Here is a 23,947-nt window from a genome sequence, read left to right as displayed (position 1 = left end):
TGTTATTTTCTGGGTAAAAAGTCCCTTGGGACATGGCCCTTGGCCCTGCTCCTTGGCATCCTCCATCCAGAAGGGGGGCAGAAGCAGGTCCAAGTGTTGGGGGGCAGGCGTGGGATTTTGACCCAGTTTGAAGCATCAGGGCAATTTCCTGGAGAAGGGACACTTAAGCAGCTTCACGGTGTATTCCAGGGCAGGCAGACGCACGGCAGGAAAAGGCAGAGGGACACCGGCCCAGGTGAAGTGTCTCCCGGGCTGTCCTTGCTGCCCATGTAGGGCTCACCCTCAAGTGCAGAGTAGCATGTCTTGATTCCTCTTGTTTTCAACAAGCCACATCTCTCCAACTGAACTCAAGGCTATGGAGACTGTGTGTATTTGGATGTGGGAGTAGAAAGAGGCAGAATTTGCATAGTGCTTAGGTCAGTGATCTGATGGCCACCACTGTGGAGCCCCCCATGGAAATACAGGGCCTGCTTGGCTAGATTCATGCTGCACATAGATTACTGGCAGTTGAGAATAGAGAGGGGGAGATGTCTGGGGACTAGAAGTGGGAGGGGGAATGGGGGAACAAAGGTATATTTGGGTTCTTGCAAATTACTTTCTGCTCCTTTTTCTGTATTCTCCACATTCCTACCTCAAGACACACACACAGTGAAGGTTCCTTAATAGACTCAGGAAGAGGGTGGAGGCAGTGTTTTTGAGGTAGGAATGTAAGGCAATGTACTAGAAAAAGTGTGGAGTGGGAAGACCCACGAGAGTGCTGCTGAGTGGCCCTGAGCAAACACGGTGCTCTCTCTGGTCCTCCATTACCCTACTTGTCATGCGTGCAGGTTAGATTGGATGCTCTTCAGGGCGTCTTGCAGTCTTAGCTCTTTGGTCTCCAGTTTAGACAGCAAGCTGGGAGAAGAGCCTGTGGCTCTTCTGTGGCTAGCGGGTTGTGGCTAGCGGGTTGGGCTGTGTTTAATCAGTCTGCGCTGAAGCCAGGTCTGCAGAGTCATGCAAAATAGCCCCAGAGGAAGACGTTGACCGCCAGCAGGAGGACGGCGTTGATGTTGCAGACGCTGCTCCAGAGCGGCTCCTCCTCGATGCTGGTCAGCCTCTTCTCCAGCGCAGCCTTCTCTACCAGGCTCAGGGCCTGCTCCGGGGCCCCAGAGAGCCCACAGAGCCAGCCCCAGAGCAGCTTTCCCCAGGACCTGCGTGGGGCTGAAGGGACAAAACCAGAAGAGAAAGGAGAGCAGGAGGGGAGAGGTGAGGAAAGGTTGGAGAACGTGATGGGAGAGCAGGGGAGGGAGAGAGATGATGAGAACCTGAAGGAAGGAACGGGGTGCACAGAAAGCAGCGGAGGGGTGAAGGCCCTTCCTGTGACCCGCAGACTGGGTGCCGCAGTGAGATTCTAGACTGAGCTCTGACCCTGGCTGCAGAGTCCAAACAGACATTCCGCAGAACCATCCCGCTGTTGCAGGGGGTGGTGAATAAGGGAGGGAGGATCATGCAGTTCACCCCAATTCAGAGCACAAGGCCTAAATGAGGACGGAGGGAAGTTGCATATCTCACCCGGACGGAGGGAGCGTTTGAACCAGACTACCGCACCTGCTGCTGGGCGGCACCGAGCAGCAAGCCAGGAGCTTGTTCCAGGGCCAGTTCTGTGTCAGCTGACTGCAGGCCACATGCAGACCGCTCAGCTTCTCTGAGCTGCGGGTCCTTTCTGACTCCAATGGGTCTATGACATATGCCCTGTTCTTCTCTAGGTTGTTTTGAGCATTAAATGAGAACGGAGATTTGACAGCACTTTAACAATTACCAGCCCTGAGGCAGCAGGAGAGGTTCTGGTTCTCTGGCATGAGATGCTCTAAATGTGCATCAGACCGACAGACACAGGCCCCCAGTGTGGGCAGAGCGCCTGCTCTGAGGTTAAAAGGTAGCACAATTCACTAAAAATTAGCTTAAAAGAAGTAATGAAGTAAATATTTTTAAAGTTTTTTAAATTGGCAGATAGTATATTAAAAATAAAATTAATATTCCTTGAGATTGAAAAGAAGGCCCTGGGAACGAATGCTTTATTATCTTACTGGCTTTGGAGCGTGGTACTTGGTAAGCACAACGCGACCACAGAGCATCAGAGACGCGAAGCCCGGGATACCATCTGGTCTGGGCCCGCTTTGTACAGAGGAGAAACAAGGCTTAGAAAGGGGAAGAGGCTTATTTAAGGTCACATGGTTGCAGAGCTGCATGACGAACCAATAATGCAAATCCAGCATTGTGTTTGTACTTTCTCATTTTACAAGCTGGTCCAAACATTCTCTCTTTGGACTCTCATGGCGACCCTCTGAGGCAGAGGATGCACAGGGCTTCCCGTGAGATCACATGCCCAGAGAGCCCACGTCCCCTAGGCAGTCATTAAGTGGTGCACCGCAACTCGTAAACCGGTGTAAAACCTGGGGTGTATATACTTCTTTCAGGTCTACTCTGCTGTCCTTTAAATATTTTTAACCTTCATTTTTTCAGGACTCAAAATTATCCTGCCTGGCCTACATCTGCCCGCAGGCCTTGCGAGAGGCGCTTTCTTCTTCCCTATTCATAGTGTTTGTTTCTTTTGGTGGAGAAGGAGCTTTTGTGTACAGCAGCACCCGCCTTTAGTAGCAGTGGTCCGGGAGGGGGGATGTCTCATCAGTCTCCGTGGCTCACTCAGTGCCTCTTTTTGTCCTTTGGGAGCACGTCGTCCCCAGGGAGCCAGCTCTCCTCTCTGCTCCTCCAGAGATGGCTCTGCCCCTGGGCGTGGGGGCTGGAGGGAGTGGGTTTGTCTGTGTAACTCTGTGTACGTCTGTCTACTTCTGGTGTTCGGCCGTGGGAAAGTACAAGCTGTCCCCATCCTCATTCCCTTTGGGAGGTACCTTTGCAGCTTTTCCCCTTCCCCTTCTTCCCTCTGTCAGTAGCTGCCTCATCTATGAAAAGCTCATGCTCTCAAGTTACTTTCTCCAATGCCAGGAGTTTTACAGGACCCAGGGCCCAGTCCTTACAATTATGGAATGGGGGCAGCAGTTTTGAGACCCCAACATCTGGTACATGGGCCACAATGCTTAAAAAAAGAGACAAGGAGTTACATTTTGCAAAGCAAAATACACCTGAACTAATGCGGGAAGACCAGGGAGGGTGACTTTGATCTTTGGTAGTGCTTCCTGAAGGAAGCCTGCGTGGGTGTGATGGGGAGTTTGCCTGTCACGGCGGAAAGCTGTCTGTAGCGGTCTGTTGGCTTTTCACAGCCGGAGCGTGGGCAAGACGCTTTGAGCCTGAGACCTTGGTGGGATTCTGGAGCTCATGGTGTCACTAACTCTAGGAAAGTGGCTGTTTCTCTAGAATCAGGGCTTTAAGCAAAGGAGGAGAGCCTCAAGAAAGATGGGAGCCTTCTCAGGCCTCGGGGAAAATCCAGGGCCCCGGAAAGCCGGGAAAGGCACGAGAACTGAGTGGCGTAGCATCGCCAGCCGTGCCCTGCAGCAAGTGACGTTTGATAATCTTGTCTATACCCTTATCTCACTGGAATTATTGAAAGTTTGGCACACAGAGACTGGTATAGAACTAAGCATTTTCTGAGGCCCTGGCGGAGCTACACCCCAGCCAGTGGGAGACAGCAGCTGCCAGAGGGACCCCAGCTCCATCCAGGCACTGAGACCCCCTTTAACTGAGGCCGAAAATAAATTAAGGGCTTAAATTTCATTGAATTTTTAGTTCACAAGGGCAAGAGAAATTGATTTTGAACTTTAACTTGAAAACTGATTTAACTTTGGGGATTTTAATTTTTTTCTTTGGGAATTTTATAACTGGAAACATCTTTATGATGTTTTCATCCTGTCATTAGACTATTTTGACATTATTTAATCTCACTACAGAAAAGTCATAGCTACATTATGCCTAAAACAGGTACATCATGTCTTATAATAATTTTCAGCTTTAGGTCCTGTGTGGCCTTGAAGTGCATGTACTATTCTAACGCATTTGAGAACCTCCCAGAGGCACAGTTTCTATGGCCCATCAGCAGCTGAGGGACACACTCATAGGCTTGGTGGTTGCTTTGAAGGAACCTCATGAAGACAGACACAACTGTGTGGACACACGGACACACATTCCACGAGGGACACACATGATTCTGCGTGTGACTACAGGCAGAATTGTTGAGCCCAGGGGAAAACAAATGAATGCATAATAAAGAAAAGGGGAAATGGGGATTGGGCAGGAGGGTGTTTCTTTGTCAAGTCCAATGTTTCCTTCCATGTGGAGGGAACTCCTTAGGAATGACCCTCTTTGATTTTCTGCCCCTGTACTCATTTAACCCAGGGAGCTGAAAGGACTTCCTGCTGGAAGATTCTGGAAGGATAAAGAGGCCTGCTTGGCTCTGCCCCTCCTTCATTCACAGGGGGTAGGCTGTGCCCTGGATAAGGTCTGTGGATGACTGGATGGTGCCTCTCCCTAAGCCTGGGTTCAGTTTTAGGAAATGCACTTCCCCAGAGATATAGATCGGCTCTCTCTGCCTTCACTTTATCAGTAACGAAGGCAATATTTTGGCCCCCACCTGCCTTACTCATTGTCTTATTTTTCAAATAGCTCAGTAGCCATGTGGGAAGGGAGGAAAGGTGGTATTTACTGGGTTCCCTCAGAGGCCCCATCTGCAGTGACTGCCCATGACATGGGGTCTGTCCCCACTGCTCCTCCGTTCGGGGCACCCCCAGCCTGCCCCAGCCTACCTCCAGGCTGCCCTTGGCCCTGGCTGGAGTTCTCTGCTGCTCCCCCTTCTGCAGGGCACTCCCCGGGCGGCTCCCGTGTGCTCTCATGGGCCTCCTTCTCCCGCTCAGGGAGGGGCCAGTTCCGCGTCCACCACGTCAGGCGAGCGAGCTGGAGGGAGAGAAGACGCTGGCTGGAGTCGGTTGTCTTGGAGAGAGGCCCTGCTGTAGAAGAGAGGACCCCACTCATGGAAGGCGGGCAGAGCAACAGCAGGGAGCACAGGGACCAAGGCCAAGGCTGGGAGCCAGGCCTGGAGCTCAGCACGATGGCACTCCCGGGGTACCTGCTCTGCGCCAGGCTGGTGCTGGGTGCTGGAAACAGACCGAGTCACGCGGGGGCCTCAGCCTCGTGGATCTCACGGGCAAGGCTGGATGCAGAGGCGGGAGCCCTATAACAAAGACTTCAACAGTCGGGCTGAGGAGTTGATGCTTAAAAGAATAAAAGCCTTGTAGGTAACTTTATAGGGGAGTCACTGCAGACTTTAGGCAAAGGGAAGAGACTACAAGTTCTGAGGTTTTCAAAGATCCCTTGGAGTGCATGGAAGTGGGCCAGCCTGGAGGCTGCTGTAAAAGCGAAGGGAGAAATCGTGAGCCCCAAGGTCATGGGTAGGAGGGGGCAGTCTTGTGGGATGTGAAGGAGGTGAAGTCTGCAGGACACAGGGACTAACTGAGTGAGCCAGGGGAGGACAAGGGACGAGGCTAATACAACTCTTGGGTCCCTGCCGTGGACTGGATGAACAGATGGGTAGTGGTGCTCCTCCTAGGGAGGACACAGGACAGGAGTGGGTTTGGTGCTGGTGGGGTGAGGGGTGAGAGAGGACATGCCCACACACAAATACGGTGATGAGCTTCCAGAGCACGTAGGACCTCCAAGCAGAGACGTCCAGGTGAGGAGGAACACACCTTATGTACCCTGCATGGCCCTGGTGGCTTCCCTCTTCTCCTTTCTGTGGCTCAGTTGACTAAAATACAAGTTCTCGGCCTGACATTGGTGGTGCTGGACTCACCACTCTGCGCTGTCTCCTTTCAGGCAAGGCTCTCCTCCCGGCCCGGAAGCTCTTTGTTGCAGGTGAAGCCGGGTCCAGGTCCCCCCTCCCTGCTCCCTGCTCTTGCCCGCCACCGCGTGTCCAGCTGTGCTGAGCCCCAGTCTGCCTCTCCATGGGACCGTGAGGGCCTGGGCGGCTTCCTTGCTTGTAAGTTTCTCCCACTAAGCCTTCCTTTAGACTTCCGCTCCATGTCACTATAGCATATGGACTATGTCTCTTTATGTCACCAGGAGGAAGTTGGAGTTTTGGGTTTGAATCTTGGGAGAGGAGTTTTAGCTTGAGATACAGAGTTGAGTGTCATCTTTATATATAAAGTTGTAAATTCATAGCACAGGACATTGTAAGGTGAGATGGGTTACAGACCACAGATGGGTTCCTAAGAAACACTGATATTTAAGGGGCAGGAAGAAAAGCCCATGAAGAAATAAAAAAAAGTGATCAGAAGGGTAGGAAAAAAAAAAAAAACAGGAGGGAAATATTTCATGAAAGTGAACCGAAAAGAGGTCTTCAAGTTTGAGGAAGCAGTCAGTGGTCAGTAGCGCCTAGTTCTTCTCGGAATTCATTTAAGGTAAAGCAGGAAGGTTGTTTTTAGCAACAAGGTGTTATCAATGACCTCTGTGAGAGCAATTTCAATGGAGACTCAATGGGGACAAGAGGCAGACTGCAGTAGGTTGAGAGGCAGATGGGAGCTGGAGGTGGAGCTGGGGGTGAGAGCCATTTTCTGCAAAAGTTTGCTGTTGAGGGCAGCAGAGGGAGACAGAGGAACTAGAACAGACCTGCATTCAGGAAGGATTTTAAGTTGGGAAGGACGAGGGGTGAGAAAGCAGACGATGGAGAGGGTGGTGGCAATTCAGCAGGCATAGGCCATTTCTAGAGGGAGCTGCTGGAGGACTTGGCCCCCGTGGCTCGTCTGTGGACGGCCTGCTTGTGTGTAGGAACCAGGGAAGCCAAGCCGTTTCGCAGACTCTGAGGCACCACCCGCAGGTGGGGTCTTATTCGTGATGTCCACTGCATGTTTTCAGGACTGGCCTGGGCTCTGCTATGGGCTGAATTTTGTCCCCCCCACCCAAATTCATGTGTTGAAATGCTAACCCCTAGTACCTCAGAATGTTACTGTATTTGGAGATGGGGTCTTTAAAGACATAACTAAGGTTACATGAGGTCATTAAGGGCGGCCCTAATCCAATATGTCTGGTGTCCTTAAAGGAAGAGGCGATTAGGAGAAGACGGCCACCTACAAGCAGGGAGAGAGGCCTCACAAGAAACCAACCACCTTGATCTGACGCCTTGATCTCAGACTTCCAGCCTCTGGAACTGGGAGACGACAAAGTTACACTGTTTAAGTCACCCAGTCTGCGGGACTTGGTTATGGTGGCCCTACCAAACTCGCATAGGCTGTAAGGCGAAATAGGCTTCAAAAGACTGGGCATGGAGTTCCAGGGCTGTTCAGTCAGCTTTGGAGAGGGGAGGATTTCAAACTGAGCTCTTTGCCTGGTAAACTCCGTTTCTTTTCTCATGGACATGTTTCTTGACCATTCAAAAATTCTCTATTCATTCTTCAAGGTCCAACTCAAAGTGCACTTGTCGGTCAGTGTGCCTGCCCCGGGTCCCCCAGGCGATACCTGCCTCTCCTGTGCTTGGTCCTGCTGCACTTTCTCTTCGTATCGTGACCGTTTGTGTCTGCGCCTATTCTCCCCTGCAGGTAGTCGCTGGCAGGGACTTTGTAGCCCCACCACCGTGTCTGGCACGTAGCAGGTACTTGCTGAGTAATGTTTTAATTGAATGAATTACTTTTCACTGGGGAATTTGTGGCCCAATGAGTTCCCCTTCCCAAGGACATCTGTATGGCCACAGAGGAGACCACAGTTCAACAGAGTAGAACTCAGTGATGGAATTATAGGGACTGGGGGTAAGGAAGAGCATTGGGGGGGGCATGTGAGCACACCACTTGCCTTTTCCTCAGGGATGGGGGTTGTACAGAGGCTGACGGTGACGATGACGATGGCCGTGAGCCCACAGAGAAGGAGCGCAAAGTACAGGTAGTGGAAGTCCTTCAGCACAGCCGGGCGCAGGTCCACCTCCCCGCAGGCTGGGACTGGGTACGAGAACTCCAGGATCATGCGCAGAAGCCCCATGCCCAGGCCAGACATGAGGCCCCAGAAGGCTCCCTGTGGAGAGAGGGCAGACGCCCACAGGAATGAGACCCAGGTGGGAGACCCTAGGAAGCTAAAAGCCACTCTGCCTCCCAGTCTCTCCCCGCTGGTTTATTACAGGCTTTGGCAAGCCCTTCTTGGTGAGTTCCCCATTAGTGCCGAGACTTTGTCATGACTTGCAGGCAGGCAGAGCAGTACACTGAAAAGAGCATGGGCTCCAGCGTCAGACTGGCTAGGATTGGAATCCTGGCTCCATTTTGGAATGACTCAGAACCAGTGAATTGACCTGGCTGATTCAGAGGTTTCTCATGTGTCATGATAAGAGAAATTAATAAGTACTAAGTAATAGAGGCTTAATATTCAAATTGAATGGAATAAGATTTGTAATAAGCCGGGATCAGAAATCAGAATAAAGATTTTCCTTTTGGCTGGGTGCGGTGGCTCATGCCTGTAATTCTAGCACTTGGGAGGCCAAGGCAGGCAGATCGTTTGAGGTCAGGAGTTTGAGACCAGTCTGAGCAAGAGCGAGACCCCGTCTCTACTAAAAATAGAAAGAAAGAAATTATTTGGACAACTAAAAATATATATAGAAAAAATTAGCTGGGCATGATGGCACATGCCTGTAGTCCCAGCTACTCAAGGAGGCTGAGGCAGAGGATCGCTTGAGGCCAGGAATTTGAGGTTGCTGTGAGCTAGCCTGATGCCACGGCACTATAGCCCAGACAACATAGTGACACTCTGTCAATAAAAAAAAAAAAAAAAAGATTTTCCTTTTGTTGCTTTTTTTTTTAAAGAAAGGCTCTGGTACCTTCTATATCTTTCTTCTTTATTTCTTTATTTGGCCCCCTAACCTGTACCCAATATACAAGAGTCAGATGATCTATTTTCAGAAATGAGAGACTGATCCATATTTCAAAAATTCTAGAATGAGCAGAAATACCCAGAATTCAGCTTGGTCCTGCTGCGTGGAGTGGTTTTCAGAGAGAAGATGACACCTCTGCAGACACAGACACCTTGCTTAGATGTTCCAGCAAGGGAGGGGTTTCTATGACAGCTTGGTGATGACCTTGAGCTCTCACACTGTTCTTGTGAAGTTGTGTCTATGATGTCTCTAACTTTCCAAGGTACAGCCAGCAGCAAATTCGGACCTGTCTCTTCTAGGCTTTCCTAGGGAGTAACCAGGGTTCCAGTCCTGGCACCTCTAGCTTCCTCCCACACTTTTGTCAGGTCTGTGCTGTTACATGAATAATGCATGTGCAGGCACACCTGTAAGTTCACACTTTGTCATCATCCTTGTCATTGCTGTTGTTTTGCTTACATACAGAACCTCCAACTGTTGGAGCTGGAACAGACCCTAGAGATCTTCCAGTCTGTCTGTGCTTTCACACGTTACTACCCGTGTCTGGAACACTCTTTCCCCTCCCATTAATCCCTCAGGTCTCAGCTCAGATGTCACTTCCCAAAGTCTTCCCTGACCCCCTCCCAGGAGCCCCACAGGTTAGGTGCCTGTGCTTTTCACTCTTCCACCAGCCATCATACTTTATTATTAGTGCTTCTTTAAGCCTCTCTTCTCCCTGCCCGCCCAGTGATGGCAGACCTATGTGAACCTTGCAACCCAATGCAGCCCTGGAGCCGCCATAATAGGATTGATAACTGTTGCATGAATGAATGAATCTAGACCTAATACTGTGTGCAGGGAGATGGAAGCCTGGAGGGGCGGTGGGTTTGCCCAAGGTCATGGAGACCAGGTGGTTGACAGACCAGGTCTCCAGCCCCTCTGCTGTAAGGGAGGGAGACGGTGTGCGGCACTCACAGGCTCTGTGACCCTCTTGCAGAAGATGGCCAGCAGGAAGAGGGCGGTGATGGGCGGGGCCAGGTAGCTGGTAACAGACTGGATGTAGTCGAAGAGCTTCCCACTGTTGGAGCTTTGGATGATGGGGATCCAGACGATGCTGATGACAACCAGGAACAGCACGAACACTCTGCCAGGGAGAGCACAGGGCACTGTGAGGCCCACTCAGGTGGGTATGGTGTGGTGTGGGGTGAAGGTGATGCACAGGAACCAGGAGGGGAAGAGGGGGGGGAATGCATGGTCATGGAACCAGAGAAGGTTAGGAAATCGAAATCCCAAATACTAAGATTCAGAAATTTAGACTGTCAAAGTCCCAGAATTTCAGAATCCAAGAAACCCATAATCCTAAAACCTTGGCATTTACATATCGGATACCTTCAAGGTCATTTCACCCACCTGCTGTTCAAGAAGGAATCTACGCCTTCCACCCCACCACCCACCCCCATAGAAGGCCTCAGGTCTCTGCTGGGGATGCTTTTCCTCCTCTTTTGCATCCCACCCTGTGCAGGAGCTTCTCCCTTCTCCAGGCTCTGACCTTCTCTCCCTACCACAGGCACTGAGTTAGGGAAGAACCCCATTTTCTTCTTCTGACTCCCCATCAACTGATCCTGGCTCAGTCCTACGTCCCCAAAGCATTCTGGATGTATGATTTTGCAGGTGTATGACCAAGTTGAAAAACTTTTCTTGGATGTGTTGAGTGCAATAATGAAAATGGCCAGGAGATGGCGCCCAAACCCCACTGATTGGTAAACAAGCGGCAGCAAAACCGGCCGGTTACCGTGCAGAGACAAGGGACGCTTCTTTGGAAATGTCTCTGCACGCGTCCGCTCTCCTCTCTCCTTTTCCTCCCATTTTTCCTCTCTCAGGCCCCACCAGAGCAGCAGCTACCCACGTGGCCTCCCTGCTGCTCATCACTCTCCTCTTTGCCCAAACTGTCCCCAGCCGTGGTCAGCGCCTGTACCTCGGGTGAGCAGTGCCCGGAGGAGCGGGCGGTAGGAGCCTGCTGCGCAGAGGCAGCCTGGTGGGGAGGACCGCAGGTGCAAAGGCAAGACGCCTAAACCCAGGTACCTATCCACCAAAGGGGCGAACACGCACTGTAGTCCAGAAACCTGAGTTAGGGAGCCTTAAAGTATGATGCAAAGATTTCAGGAAGGGCCCTTTAATCCTATGTAACTGAAAATCCCCAGCCTGTGAAGAACAAGAAAAATTAGTTACCGAGTTATATTTTTTAAAGCATAAAGCTGATACCTACAAGATACAGTTTAAAATCGGTGGCGTGGTGTTCAAGGCTCTGCACCATTTAGACACAACCTTCCGTGACTATGTCCACGGACGCAGGTACCTCTCTGTGCTACCTGTGTTCCCAGCCCTCTCCTCAAGCCCACCCCAGCACGTGTTCAGGGCGAGTCTGAGGGATTAAATTAATAGCATTTCTGTCATTTTGGACTAACAGCCAGAGTTGGTCCAGAAGAGCTTGGGGTGGGCTGTTTCCTAACTCTCCTCCCACCTATATATTCACGGTTCACCTCTCATTTCTTAAGTGCTTGTGTCATCTCTCCATTACCTGGTGGACTAATTCCAAGACAGAGTTCAACAGGCAGGAAAGAGATTTTTGTCCCCATTATTCTGGAGGGCTCACCAGAGCTGGGGAAGGTCAGACTGCCAGGCCACGCCCGGCCACTCCGCCCAGGGCAATCGCAAGCAGGGGGAGGGGAGAAGGAGGAAGGCAAGGAAGAGAGGTAGGGAGGGTGTGCCTCCTAAGGACGGCGGGAGGGGCCAGCGCACCTGCCCACCACCATCAGCTCCTGCTCCGTGGCCTTGCTGCGGAGGCGCTGCCACAGGTCCATGGTGAACAGGGTGCCGCTGCTGTTGAAGATGGAGGTGAGTGAGCTCATGAGGGCGGCCATGATCGTGGCAATCATCAGGCCCCGCAGACCTGGGGAGAGACGGGCCGGGTGGACGGCTGGCCTGGGGGGCCGCCTCGCAGAGTGGGCGTGGGGGCGGGTTGGGGAAGGCACTGGGCGAGGATCCCATCCAGCACCTGCGGAACCCAGGAGACCCTCAGAGCCGGAGGTGGGCTCTGGCCAGGCCCTGCCCCTGCCTTGCTGTGTGGCCCTGGGGACCCATGTGCCTTCCTCGAGCCTCGGTTTCTCGTCTCTACCATTAAGGCCATGAGACTAGGTGATCTTTGAGGTTCTCTGCAGCTCCACGTCCGGGTCTAGGTCTCACAGCTTGTAGACACTGGGTTAGTGGGTCCCGGGGGGAGAAGAGGAAGGTGATGGTTAATAATGGAGTGGTTTTTAGTGTTTTGTCCCTTCTTCATTGACACTGTGGTGTTGGGCTATAGCCCCAGCCTGGGAGGCAGAAGCCCTGGGCTTGTTTCCTGGCTCTGCAAGCAACTAGCTGTGCGTATAATCTGGACTAGTTCCTCACACCTCCTGGGCCTATTTTTCCATGTGGGCAAGGGAAACAGGACCTGCTGACATCTGAAGTCTTTCTGACTCTGATGACCGAGTTTCCAGAAATAGGGCTGCTCGTCCCGGGAAGAAGTCTCCCAGCCCTGCTCCCACTTCAGTCCTCTTTTCCCCAAATCCATTTGTCTAGCCACTTCCTGGATGTCTCCCCCACAGGTGCCTTGGACTCAAGTGTTGCGAACTTGGGTATCATCTTCCCTGGGGCCTTCTGTTTCCCTCTTTGGTTAATAATTTCTTCCCAGGACCACACAGACCTCAGAGCTAGCTCAGATCTCTTCCTTGGCTGTCCCCTACCGGCCCCTGTGGCTGCCCTGCCCTGGCTGGGCCTCCCTCATCTCCTCTACTGCTTTGATTCATTCTTCATTCTGCCGGGGGACAGATAACGCCACTCACCCCCTGCCCTCGCTAAGCCTGCCTTTCTTCCTATGTCCCCAGCCTCTATATCCTTATAAACCCACCTTCTAAAGACTGAGACCTGGGAGTCCTCTTTGATTTCTCTGTCTTTCTTGTCCCTCAAATACAATCAGCAATCAAGTCCTGCCAATTTTACCTCCCAGACATCTTTAACTCCTGTTTCTCCATCTCTGGAGCTACCGACTTGGTCCACGCCATTGATACCACTTACCTGGCCCACGGCTGATACCTCGCTGGTTGTCTCCCTGCCTCCCCCTAAGCCTGCCGAGCCGTCCGTGCGGATCGGCCCTGGAAAGGCGCACGTCCAGTCACAGGCTCTCGTAGCCTCAGCCCCCCAGTGCCCTCCGCTACCCTCAGAGTAAGGGCCACACGCCAGAACGAGGTGTGGCCGTGACATCCTCCGCAGGAAGGTTGTCTGCGTTCCTCCTGGCGTCTTCACCCACACTGGGCTGCCCTCAGACTTCACACCCTCTCTCCCCCCGGGCCTTTGCACGTGCAGCTTCTCATCCCCAGCATGTTCCCCGTGCCCCTCCAGCTCTGTTGGTCTCAGAGGCTCCTGCCCTCTGAGAGGCCTTCCTGACACCCCCTAGACTGGGTCAGGTGCCTCCTTGGGGCTCCCTTAGCCCCCAGTGAGTCACCACGCTGGTCACACTGTACTGAGCCCCTGAGAGTCCAGGTGCCCTGGAGACTGCACGAAGCCCGAGAGCCGAGCCTGCTGTTTAGCTCTGCATTCCAGGACTGTGCACAGAGAAGGCGTTTTCCACATGCGTGTGCAAGTGTGGCCGTGTGTGTGTTGGGAGGAAGGGTGCAGAGGTGAATATTTTTCTCCCCTCTTCCTACCCGTTTTGGTGCCAACCCTTCTGTGCAGTGGGGACTGGAGGAGGCAAGGTGGGAATGGGGATCGGGGGCCGGACTCACCAACGGGCATGAGAGCCATGACCAGCTTGGGGTAGGCGATGTTGGAACACCCCACTCGGACCCCGCAGATCCGCTGGCAAATGTCGGGGTCCACGCAGCCTACCTCATCTGCAGAAGAAGTGATGGCAGTTAGAGCCGTGTGACCCTGTGCCTTCTCAGGTAGGCCCAATATTTGCTTCCCGACACTGTAGGAAGATGTTCACTGGAGTCTCTGGCAGGGTCTAGAAGGTCCAGAGGCAGGAGGTGTCTGGGTCGCTACTAAACTTCTTGCCCATACACTACCCTGCAAAGCGCGACCGTCTCAGTCTCCTTTGGGTTTTAGGCCTTATGTCTCGATAAAGGCAAATATCTTTGAAAGGTGCCAAGAATGCCTTAATTGTTTTTCCCATATAACAGAGAAGCAGGATTTTAAAATGGCATTCAGATACAAATTTCTTCTACTGAAATACTTATTATAGGTTTGGTCCACAAAGCCTAAAATATTCACTATTTTTTGTTGTTGTTTATTTGTTTATAGGTGGGGGGCAATCTCACTCTCTCGCCCAGGCTGGAGTGCAGTGGTACAGATCGTAGCTCACTGCAGCCTCAGACTCCCAAGCTCAAGGGACCCTCCTGCCTCAGCTTCCTGAGTAGCTGGGACTACAGGTGTACACAACCACACCTGGCTAATTTTCAATTTTTTAAAAAATAGAGACCAGGTCTTGCTATGTTGCCAAGGCTGGTCTTAATTACTATGTATTCTTAGTAGTTAGAACTCGCCGACCCCTGCCACAGTCTCACATTTCCCAAGAGCACCTTCTCTGCACACCCCTCACAAGCCCCACATCCCAATGCACAAACAGCAGGCCTAGCTCCTACCTGGGAACAGGGCGCGGCTGATCATGCCAGGCATGACGATGAAGAACATGGGGAGGATCTTCAGGTAGCCCCCCAGCACTGAGCCTCCCTTGGCATGGGACAGACTCTTGGCAGAGAGAGACCTCTGCACAATGACCTGAAATAGCAGCAATGGGAGGGGCTAGCTCAGCCACAGGTGAGCCCTGACACTGGTCATTGGCTGTACCCTCACCCCAGCCCCAGGATGAGGTCCCGCCCTCCCTGCATCCACACCTGGTTTATCTGCAGGAAGCCACCCCATTCCTGGTGGGCTAGGCCACACCTGGCTGCGGGTATTACCTGGTCTGTGCACCAGCACCATGTGGCCAACACTGTGAGCCCGAAAATGAGACCTGGCCAAGGGATGTCCCCGCTCACAGGGTCCCGAAACATGTGGAAGGCATCAGGCCGCGGGAGGTGGCAGGTGGTGTTGGGGACTGTGGCATTAGGGATGGCCTGCCTGTACCGCTGCTCCAGGCCTGGGTACCAGCCCACCTCCTGAAAGCCTGTGGGGAGAGTCGCAGTGAGTGAAGAAGCCCTGAGACCCCACTGAGTCTGTCATGGGGAGGGAGACGGGGCTTAGGTTCAAGACCCCCAGTTGCAGTAGAGAGGATCCTGCTTTTTGGAGTCCCAACCTGGAGCAGGGACATGGCTCTATGCTCTGGAAAGTCCCAGTCAAGCCACGGAGGTGACATAGGTCAGAGGTCAGAGAGAAATTTAGGGGTGATGGTGGGGCATATTGGTGCCCCTTCCTTACCCAGAAACATGAGGACCAGGGCTCCGCCCACCATGATCACCGTCTGCAGAGCATCTGTGTAGATCACAGCCGTGAGGCCCCCTGGGGACCCAAGGAGAGGGCTGCCAGTCAGCACCAACGGGGGCTCCTCTCCGGGTGCCCACCCTGTGCTGGGCCACCCTGGGAGACCAGGGAACACACCCCACACCCCGCACCCTGCCCAGCCTGGCAGGACGCAGGCTGGCCACGCTCAGAGGTGCTGGGGCTCTTCCTGTCGCTGGTGCATCTGTCTGCAGCCGTCACTGCGCTCTGTGTTGCCAATGTCCGGTCCGTCCTTGGCTGGTAGCTCCACCAGTAGCACTCCCTCCTTCCCCTCCCGACGCCCACCTGAATGCCCCCGTCTTCCGAGGCCGACTTACACATGTAAGTGTCTGGCCTGCACTGTCTCCTGGGCCACCTGGCCCTGCACCAGGTGCTTTGTAGGAACCGGGAGGAGGCGGTTTGTGACTGTGGCCCAGGTGACAGTCCCTGTCTCCAACCTGCCCCTGTGCAGTCAGTCTTTTCAGCATCTCTTAGCATCTCTCTTTCTCATCCCTTTCCCCCGTTTCTGCCCTTTTAATGTCGTTTCTCTGTCACACATGTCTCAGTGTATTTCTCTCTGTCTCTGCGTCTCCATCTGGGCCACTCTTTGTCTCTGCCCCTCCCTGTTTCTCAGTGTCAGTTTTCTGTATGTCTCCACCCTTCTCTCTGTCTCTGCCAGTCTCTGCACCCTGACGTGACTCCCGGGCCTACCCGCAATGGTGTAGACAGCGGTCACCACCAGCAGGATCCCCGTGGAGAGGTAGAGGTTCCAGCCCAGGGCCATCTGGATGAAGAGGGCTCCGGAGTAGATGTCAGTCTGCAGAAAGCCAGGCCCCCTGAGTCTAGGCTGCCGAGCCCCTCCGTGTGGCTGTGGGGGCATGTCACCTGCCCAGTAGCAATACCAGGCACGCTCAGCCCCGGCCCACCGTGGAGACGAGCCTGACGGGCTGCACTGAGGACAGACGCTGAGGAGCCGTGGAGACTTTAAAGCAGGGGAGTTTGCACAAAGCTTTGAAACTGACAACAGTTTAACAGACAGCTGGGCTGTTGGAGAAGGGAGCAGTGAGGAAGGGAGAGGAAGACGGAGGAGGTGGAGGGAGTAGCCAGAGCTTGGAGAGGAAGAGGTTGTTTGGCAGGAGAGTGGAGGGCCCTAGGGGCTCGGGGCTGTGTGAGCCGACCTGGTGCGGGAGCCCTCCTGCAGATAACATGGTCCTGGATCATCCCCGGGTGCTGGTTTGTTAGAGGAGGTGGGGGCTCGACCTCGGCCCGAGCTGACTTAGGCTTGTTTTCCCAAGCACTGGGGGAACAAGGGCCTTCAAGTTTCACAGCCCTGGACCTGGCAACTGGTGACTGGAGGATTCTGTTCCCTTTGGTGTGTTGATTCCACCCTGCGATTGCTTTATGAACCTGTCACAGGGTCTACAACATGACGGAGGGGAGGGAGCCTGGACTGGGGCATGGGGTCGGAACCGTAGTTCCAGTCCCAGAGCTGGTCGTCTGCGTGGACCTGGGCAAGTCATCAACCTGTCTAGGTTTGCTTTCTGAGTTAAGGTCAATAGGGGAAGAATAAGGATCTTTCCAACTCCAACATTCTAGGCAATTAATGCACAGTTGCTGAATGAAGAATCAATTAATGAAAAGATAAATGAATGAATAAACTCTAGATTATGAATTCCTTGAATGTAGGGACTGTCGTTCACTCAACTAAAATTTAACATTTGTCTTTGATTACTTCAGTGCTGAGGGGGGCAGACACTGAGGGTATGTGTGTCCTTCCTTCCTTCCCTCCTCCCTTCCTGCTAGTCTTCCCTCCTTCCATCCGTCCCAGCCTGTGATGGCGGGTCCCCCTCACAGCAAGCCCCGGCGATGCGTTCTGCAGCTCCCTAAGGAGCGTGTTCAGAGCCCCACGATGGCCGTGTGGGCGCAATACCCACCGATATCTTGGTGAAGATGTAGAGGATGAGAGACAGGACAGACATGTACACCTGGATCCTCTGGCCCCCGAATCGCTTCTTCAGGTACTGCGGCATTGTGACCACACCGGCCGCGATGTACACGGGGACGAAGACCCAGCCCAGGGCCAGGATCAGCCAGGTTGCCTGGGAGAGCAGGGAGAAGAGGTATCCAGGTCCCAGACGCAGATGGAGGGTGGCCTCCTACCCAGAGGCAGCTCCGTGCTGGGGGGCGGGGAGCCCTGAGCAGGGAGGTAAGTGGGACCTGGGAGCTGATCCCAGTTCTGTGTGACCTGGGATGAGTCCCTCTGCCTCCTCCAGGTCTTGGTTTCCTCATCTGTAAAATGGGTTCCCGATTCACCATGCAGCCTCCCAAACACCTCTAAGCACTAAGGCCAGGGCTAGGGGTGGGTTGGACACCCGTTATCCTGGAGCAGCCAGGCCGGCTTCCTTACGTTCCACTCGAAGCCACCCACGGCAAGGCCTCCGGCAGCCCCTGTCCCAGCCAGGCCGATGAATAAGCCACTGCCCACGTTGCTGGACATCAGAGATGCTCCAATCTGCAAGGCACGGTGGAGTCAAGGTTCAAGAGTCAGGGTTAATCTGAATCAATCTGGGGTCAGGACCATAAGCAGGGAGGAGGGGGCATGGAGATGACATTTATGAGGTACCCACTGCATGCCAGGCACTGCGCTACTCACTTTATATGCACTAATGAATACGTTTCCACAGATACCTGGAGGGAGGGACAAGGGACCGTATTAGTCTGCCCAATTTACAGAGGAAGAAACTATTGTTAGGCGAGAGGAAGTCACCGGCTCCAGGTCACTCAGTGAGTAAGTGGCGGAGTAGGGAGAAGGAAGCCCCAGGGTGAGGGAGCGGGAAGCTGCAGGCTCCAGGCCCAGGCCAAGCAGAGGGAGGCCAGGGCCTGAGCACAGGCCAGGCCAGCTTCCGGGCCGGGTCCGTCTTCTCCAGCAGCGCGGCCACCTGCGGGGAGGCAGGAGAAGGCACTGATCACGGCACCGAGTCCCTGCACAGCTCTGCCGCGTCAGGCGGTGCTCTGACTGTATTGACCTCTTCAACCCTCAGACGGCCTCGTGAGGTGGACACCCCATCTCCCTGTTACTGATGAGTGCGCTGAGGCACAGAGAAGTGGTTGCCCAAGCCCCAAACTGATAGGTGACCCTGGCTGTCTGGCTGCAGTGTCACAACACCGATGGTGCTGGGCACCCGCACGCACCCGGCCATGTTGTCTCCTGTTACTACACGGGACCTTTGGGGGGGGTGCTCTGGGGCCAGGAAGGAGGCCTGGGGAGACCTTGCGGACAGGACTGGGGCCTGGGGGAAGAGCTGTGCTCCAGTTTTATACCCTGCGTCACCTTAACAAAATCACTTCCTCTCTCAAAGCCTCACTTCTTCACCTGTAAAATGTTGGACTCACCGCCTCCCAGCTTCCTGTCCTTCTAGAGGTGCCGTGAGATGGAAAGCGAGGAGAAAGGAAAAGTACTGAGACATTCAGACAAGAGGCAGCCGAGCAGTGCAAAGGCGCAGAGCCATCCAGTGGCCGACCTGCTGAGGCCCTTGAGCTGCCACTGCCCTGACAGGTGCACAGGCACACCCACACACAGGAACACGCACACCCACATATGCACATGCACACTCACACATGCACACTCACATGTGCACATGTACACTCACATGTGTTCATACATGCACAGAAGGCACTTGCACACACGCACCTGCATGTTCACACATATACTTACACACATGCCACACTCACCCACATGCACACTCGTACATTCACACATACACTCACACACTTATATGCCACACTCACACACATTTACACACACGGGCACACTCAAACATGCTCTCACACTTGCACATGCACTCACATATCACTCACACCTCCACACGCACGTGCACACTCACACACACATGCTCATGTTTGGGGCACAGAGGGAGCTTGGGAGCATCTGCCAAGGCCTGTCCCCTTGCTAGGAAGCCTCAGCTTTTCTCACGCCACAGTGGCCCCAAGCTCTGCTCCTGCAGGGTGAGTGGCCGGTCAGCAGGGCCCCGGGGCTCTCCTGAAATGACCAGAGGAACTTTCTGTGCTGTTATTTCTCCTCCCCTCACCCATTTCCAGGTCTGTGATTGGAGGACTCTGGCTGAGCAGAACCGTTTTCAGGAGTTTTTCTTTCATCTGATAAGGGGGTGGCTGGTGGCATCAGTGACCCATACACTGTTCCTGAGCTGCTGGGCCCTCAGGGGCCCACATCCTTGGGGACACCATCATGCTAGACAGCATGAGAGCTCCTGCCCCTACTTCTTCCTGTCCCAGATCCCCAAACCTCCCAGAGAGCCCTGGAGGCCCCTGGGTTTCGTCTGCTCTTAGGAGGATCTGTGAGCAGCAGAGCGGACGGTGGGGAGAACCAGGAGAAGGGTGGCAGGTGGCTGGTGTGCGCGTGACAGTGTGAGTGTGAGAGCATGAGTGTGACTGTGTGCACGAGTGTGCAAGCATGTGTGAGTGTGTAATGTGTGTGTATATGTGTGTGAGTGCATTCGTGTGTGAGAGTGAGAGTGTGTGTGAGTTGGCGTGTCTGGTGTGGGTACTGCTTCAGCTACCACGGGTCCTGATGACTCTACTCGGGGCAGGGCTTTCCTCCCTCCATCCCGTTCCAGAAGGAGGAAGTTAGTTTTGAGGAAATGTGGTCCTCATAGGAGAAATTGGGGTTCACAAGGGTTTGAGGGTCAATTCCTTGAGGTTGCTGGGACTTAACCTCTATGACTCCCTTCATGTAACTGCTCTTCAGCATTAAGCTATGTGTCACCTCCCACTGAAACCTTCCCTAGCCCCACCCCACCCCACCCGCTGTCTGGGGTTGGGGACTCCCGCCAAGCTCGCACGAGCCCTGTGCTTCCCACTAGCTCAGTGTCAAGCAGGCTGTTTGTGAGTCTTCCCTGCTCCACTCTGAGCTTCTCCGGGACAGAGACATCCCTGGCTCATCTCTGCAGGTCCAGTGCTGGGCGTGGGGCCCACACCTGGGAGGTGCCAGGGGACGCTTGTCCGAAGCATGTATGGGCAAGGCCTCTTGGGTCATGGGTGGATTTGGGCAGGAGAGAGGAGTCCGGAGTCAGGAAACCCAGTGGCCGTTGCCTCGTCCGGGCAGGAGGGGATGAGTCGAGGCCTTGGATGGGGAGAGAGGAGGGCTGGGAGCCTAGAAAGAGGAGGAGGAAGGTCAACTCACGGGCCACCAGCTCATGGACCTGCCCGCCAGGAAATAGCCGCCAATGGTCCCTCGGCTGGCACGGATGGACGACTGGAAAGGAAATAGATGAGATGAGGGTTCCTGAGCCTCTCTCCAGCCCCAGCCCTCTACCCCAGATTCCCTGCCCCTTGATGCAGGTGTCGGGGGACCCAGGGGTGAGAACTGAGGCAGGACAGCACTGCCCGAGGGCTGGAGTGTCGCCATTTTTAAGCCATGCGGCTTTGGGAGAGTCACTTCCTCTCTGTGAGCCTCGCAGCTCATCTCCCCGCACTGGTATGAAAAGCAAAGATAGAGACGTCAAGTGTGTGAGACCACTAACATCGGGACTCTGGTCCCTGTCCTTTCCTCCTCCACAGTGTGCTTTCTGGAGATGATTTGGAATCTCCTTCTCAGTGGAGGGGCTGCCCTCTCCCCAAGCTGACCTCCTTCCCCGCCCTGGAGCCCGGGAGGACAGAGGGGCTGCCGTTTAGGGGCTCTGTTTTGAGCTTTCCTTGACCTTGTCTCTACCACTGAGTAGACCCTACCACTGAGCCCCACCCAGGACCCTGGAAGAAACCTGTGTCCTGCACCAGGGGGTGGTCGGTGTGAGGCCTGCTGGAAGATTCCATGGGGACACAGGGAGAGGCAGGGCAGTGGGTGGGGAAGGTCAACTGTGAAGCAGTTCTCTGGAGGCTGAAGCCAGCAGGTCCCTGCCTTTCTCTGGGGGAATCAGTCACCAGGGAGTGCTGAGCACGTGCTTGCTAAGCTTTTGCTTGAACTTTCCAGTACCAACTCTGATCCTCTCGGAGGCCATATGAGGAAAATACATTCATTATACAGATGAGGAAGAGGAGGCCCAGCTCAGGGAGCAGCTTGTCCCAAGTCACAGAGGAGTTGGCGCTTTTCACGGCTGGCCACGTCCGGGAGCCAGCAACCATGTGTCTGCCGGTTTCTTCCTCATTCCAGCCCTGGGAGGCAGGACTACCCTCCTCCCTTTACAGAAGAGGAAACTGAGAGGGTTCCTGACCTTGTCACGGCCTAGAATGTGACAAGCTGGCACACAAGTCATGGTGCCTGCCGAGTCTAAAGGTGCTGGCATTCTGCAGAATGCCGGGGCGATAGTAGGAATCATTTATGGGCTGATAGTTGTGTCCCAGGCACAGTGCCAGGTGCTTCAGTGTGTCCTGTGCTGAACGAGCACAGCAGTTCCACAGTGTGGTCCTTGCTCTCATTGTCACCTGAGAAAACTGAGGCTCAGAAAGGCTTCCTATGTCCGCCGGGCCACGTGCCTTTAACTGTTGGGGCTGAGATCTGAACTTCAAAGCCTGGCCCCTGCCCATGGCACCGAGGCCCCTGTGAACAGTGGAGAACGGAAGGAGCGTGGACTGTGCCTGGCGCCTTTCCCTGACAGCGTGAGTCCCGGCCCCTTTAGAAAGCACCAGGCAGTGGCCAAGGCACTAATAGTGTCGATGGGTGGGTCAGGGGGCAGCGTTTGCAGGGCTGGGGGTCTTGTGGTGGGCAAGAGGGCAGGAGTGAGGCTCAGGGAGGCTGGGGATGGGTGGAGCTGAAGGTGGCAGGATCTGGGGGCTCCAGGCCTGCCCAGGGCCCACCACGTGGCCTCAGGCTGCACACAGCCCTCTTCGGGCCGGTCTGCTCTTCTATCAAAGGAGGGGCGAGGGGAGCATGATTCCTGAAGGCCTTTCCGTCTCGTCCCTGTGGTTCCGTGATCTGCTTCCTCCTGCCCACCCGATTCTAGCTCCACAGCTCAGCCCAGGACGAGAAGATGCTGTGGCCCCCTGTCAACCCCAGTTCCAGGCCCACTCACCCAGATCCCCACAGCAAGGACAAAGACAAAGTAGATGACCACCACCACGATGTCGTAGGCATGCAGGCCGACTTCAGAGCCCAGCACTGAGCGCAGAGCTGTCTCGGTCTTGACGCCGTCCCTGGAGGCTGCCGGCCCCATTGCTGTCAGCTCCTTGCTCGTCTGTTAGTGTCAGTCACCAGCAGGCTGGACTTGGAGACACTCCTGGCTTCATTGCTTTCCTTTAATGATTAAACAGCCCCAAGCACCATTAGCTGAGAAAGCTCTGAGCCCTGCCAGCACGTAAGGTCTTCTCGTCTCTCCTAACTGCCACCCCATCCCCTGCAGGACTCCTTCTGTCCCCTCCCCTGCTGCTGCCTACACACAGACACACGTGCACACACACACAAACATGTGCACACAAGCACACACATGCACACACACAACCTCCCTACCCTCCGAGGAGCAAGAGGAGATGGAAGAGGAGGAGGAGGAGGAGGAAAGGAGTAGAGTTTTGGGATCTCAGAGCTGGGAGGGACTTCCGAAATCAAGATGTTCAAACTCTTGCTTGTATGAGGGGAAACTGAGGCCCAGGGTTGTACAGGCAGAGCTGAGACTGAAATCAGGTTTCCCAGTAGTCAGCTCAATGGAATTTTCTTTCTTCCAGTGGGAAGAAGACGTGAGGAGATGGGCGAGGCATCTACCACTACATTGCAAAGCACCTGCCACCTCATGTACCCCACTGCAGCCACTGAGCTGTTGTGTTCTCTTTATTTACAATGTAGGAAACTGAGGCCTGGAAGAGACAATGGCTTATTCTAAGGAACAGATCAGGGCCATCTGTGACAAGACAGAAAGAATTCACATCTTCTGCTGCCCGCTCCACACTTCCTGTCTGTGCTGGGACAGATGAAATGGTTGGCATCAGGAACCTTCCCTAAAAAGGACACGGTATTCCCTGGGTCCAGGGAAGACCCTCTGCTGGGACCCAGACAGCCTGGCTCTGGTCCCAGCTGCACCTCTCACTGAACTGCAGATGCCCCTCGGCAGGTTGCTAAATGTCTCTGAGCCTGGGTGTCCTCATCAGTGTGACCTGTGCCCTGCCTGCCTCACAGCTCCAATGAGGTTAGGACATGCTCCTGAGAGCCTGTGCAAACCCTGAGTTACCGCACGCTCTTGGGGCTAACACAGAGACACCCACATCCGGCCACCATCCAGCCAAGGGCCCAGACCCCAGCACACAGACATGCCTGCCCACATGGCCCTTCCAAAGTAGCTGCATTTGGGACAGCTTGGTCTTGCAAGTGTCACTCTACATGTACCCACTGCACACCCAGGCCAGGGCAGCAGGTAAAGGGGCCCCCTGTCCCTGCCCCTCGCCTATCCCCAGAATCCTGCAAGGACCCCTGGTCTGGGTATGGGAGCCAGACCCTCTTCTCTTCCCTCTTAGGAGAAAGGAAAGTGAGAGGCAGGATCCTGGGCCTCCTCTCCCAAGCCCCCAAGGCCAGAGCATCAGACACAGGCCATGCTGAGCCTGAGGAGGAGAGCACTGATCTGGGAGGAAGGTCAGGGTGCACCCAGCTGGACAGGGCTCAGTGGGATCTGGTGCCCATTAGGATTAGAT

General features: G+C 54.3%; 1 protein-coding gene across 1 annotated transcript; it reads right to left on the bottom strand.

Moving 5' to 3' along the window:
* Nucleotides 1–22,497, bottom strand: SLC5A9 (solute carrier family 5 member 9). The gene is made up of 15 exons (XM_076010780.1): nucleotides 22,345–22,497; nucleotides 20,520–20,591; nucleotides 17,727–17,831; nucleotides 17,537–17,608; nucleotides 17,254–17,418; nucleotides 16,031–16,136; nucleotides 15,260–15,340; nucleotides 14,803–15,008; nucleotides 14,485–14,620; nucleotides 13,627–13,734; nucleotides 11,606–11,756; nucleotides 9,782–9,950; nucleotides 7,768–7,983; nucleotides 4,734–4,881; nucleotides 1–1,200 (listed from the first exon to the last, which is right to left on the bottom strand). The coding sequence occupies exons 1-15, from the start codon at nucleotides 22,483–22,485 to the stop codon at nucleotides 992–994; spliced, it is 2,085 nt and encodes a 694-aa protein (XP_075866895.1). The 5' UTR covers nucleotides 22,486–22,497; the 3' UTR covers nucleotides 1–991.
* Nucleotides 22,498–23,947: the final 1,450 nt, after the last annotated feature.

This window comes from Microcebus murinus, chromosome 2, assembly GCF_040939455.1.
Source record: "Microcebus murinus isolate Inina chromosome 2, M.murinus_Inina_mat1.0, whole genome shotgun sequence".
Classification (NCBI taxonomy): Eukaryota; Metazoa; Chordata; class Mammalia; order Primates; family Cheirogaleidae; genus Microcebus; species Microcebus murinus.
This window is presented reverse-complemented; position numbering and strand designations above follow the sequence as displayed.

Bases quoted from the DNA above. Each gene is read 5' to 3' on its own strand.
- SLC5A9 (XM_076010780.1), bottom strand. From the start codon at position 22,485: ATGGGGCCGGCAGCCTCCAGGGACGGCGTCAAGACCGAGACAGCTCTG. The intron at 14,621-14,802 runs GTAATACCCGCA...CTGCTATTTCAG, and splicing joins GGTGCTGGTGCACAGACCAG to GTCATTGTGCAGAGGTCTCT. The intron at 4,882-7,767 runs GCAAGTGGTGTG...CTCTCCCTCCAG, and splicing joins CCCCCATCCCTGAGGAAAAG to CTCGCTCGCCTGACGTGGTG.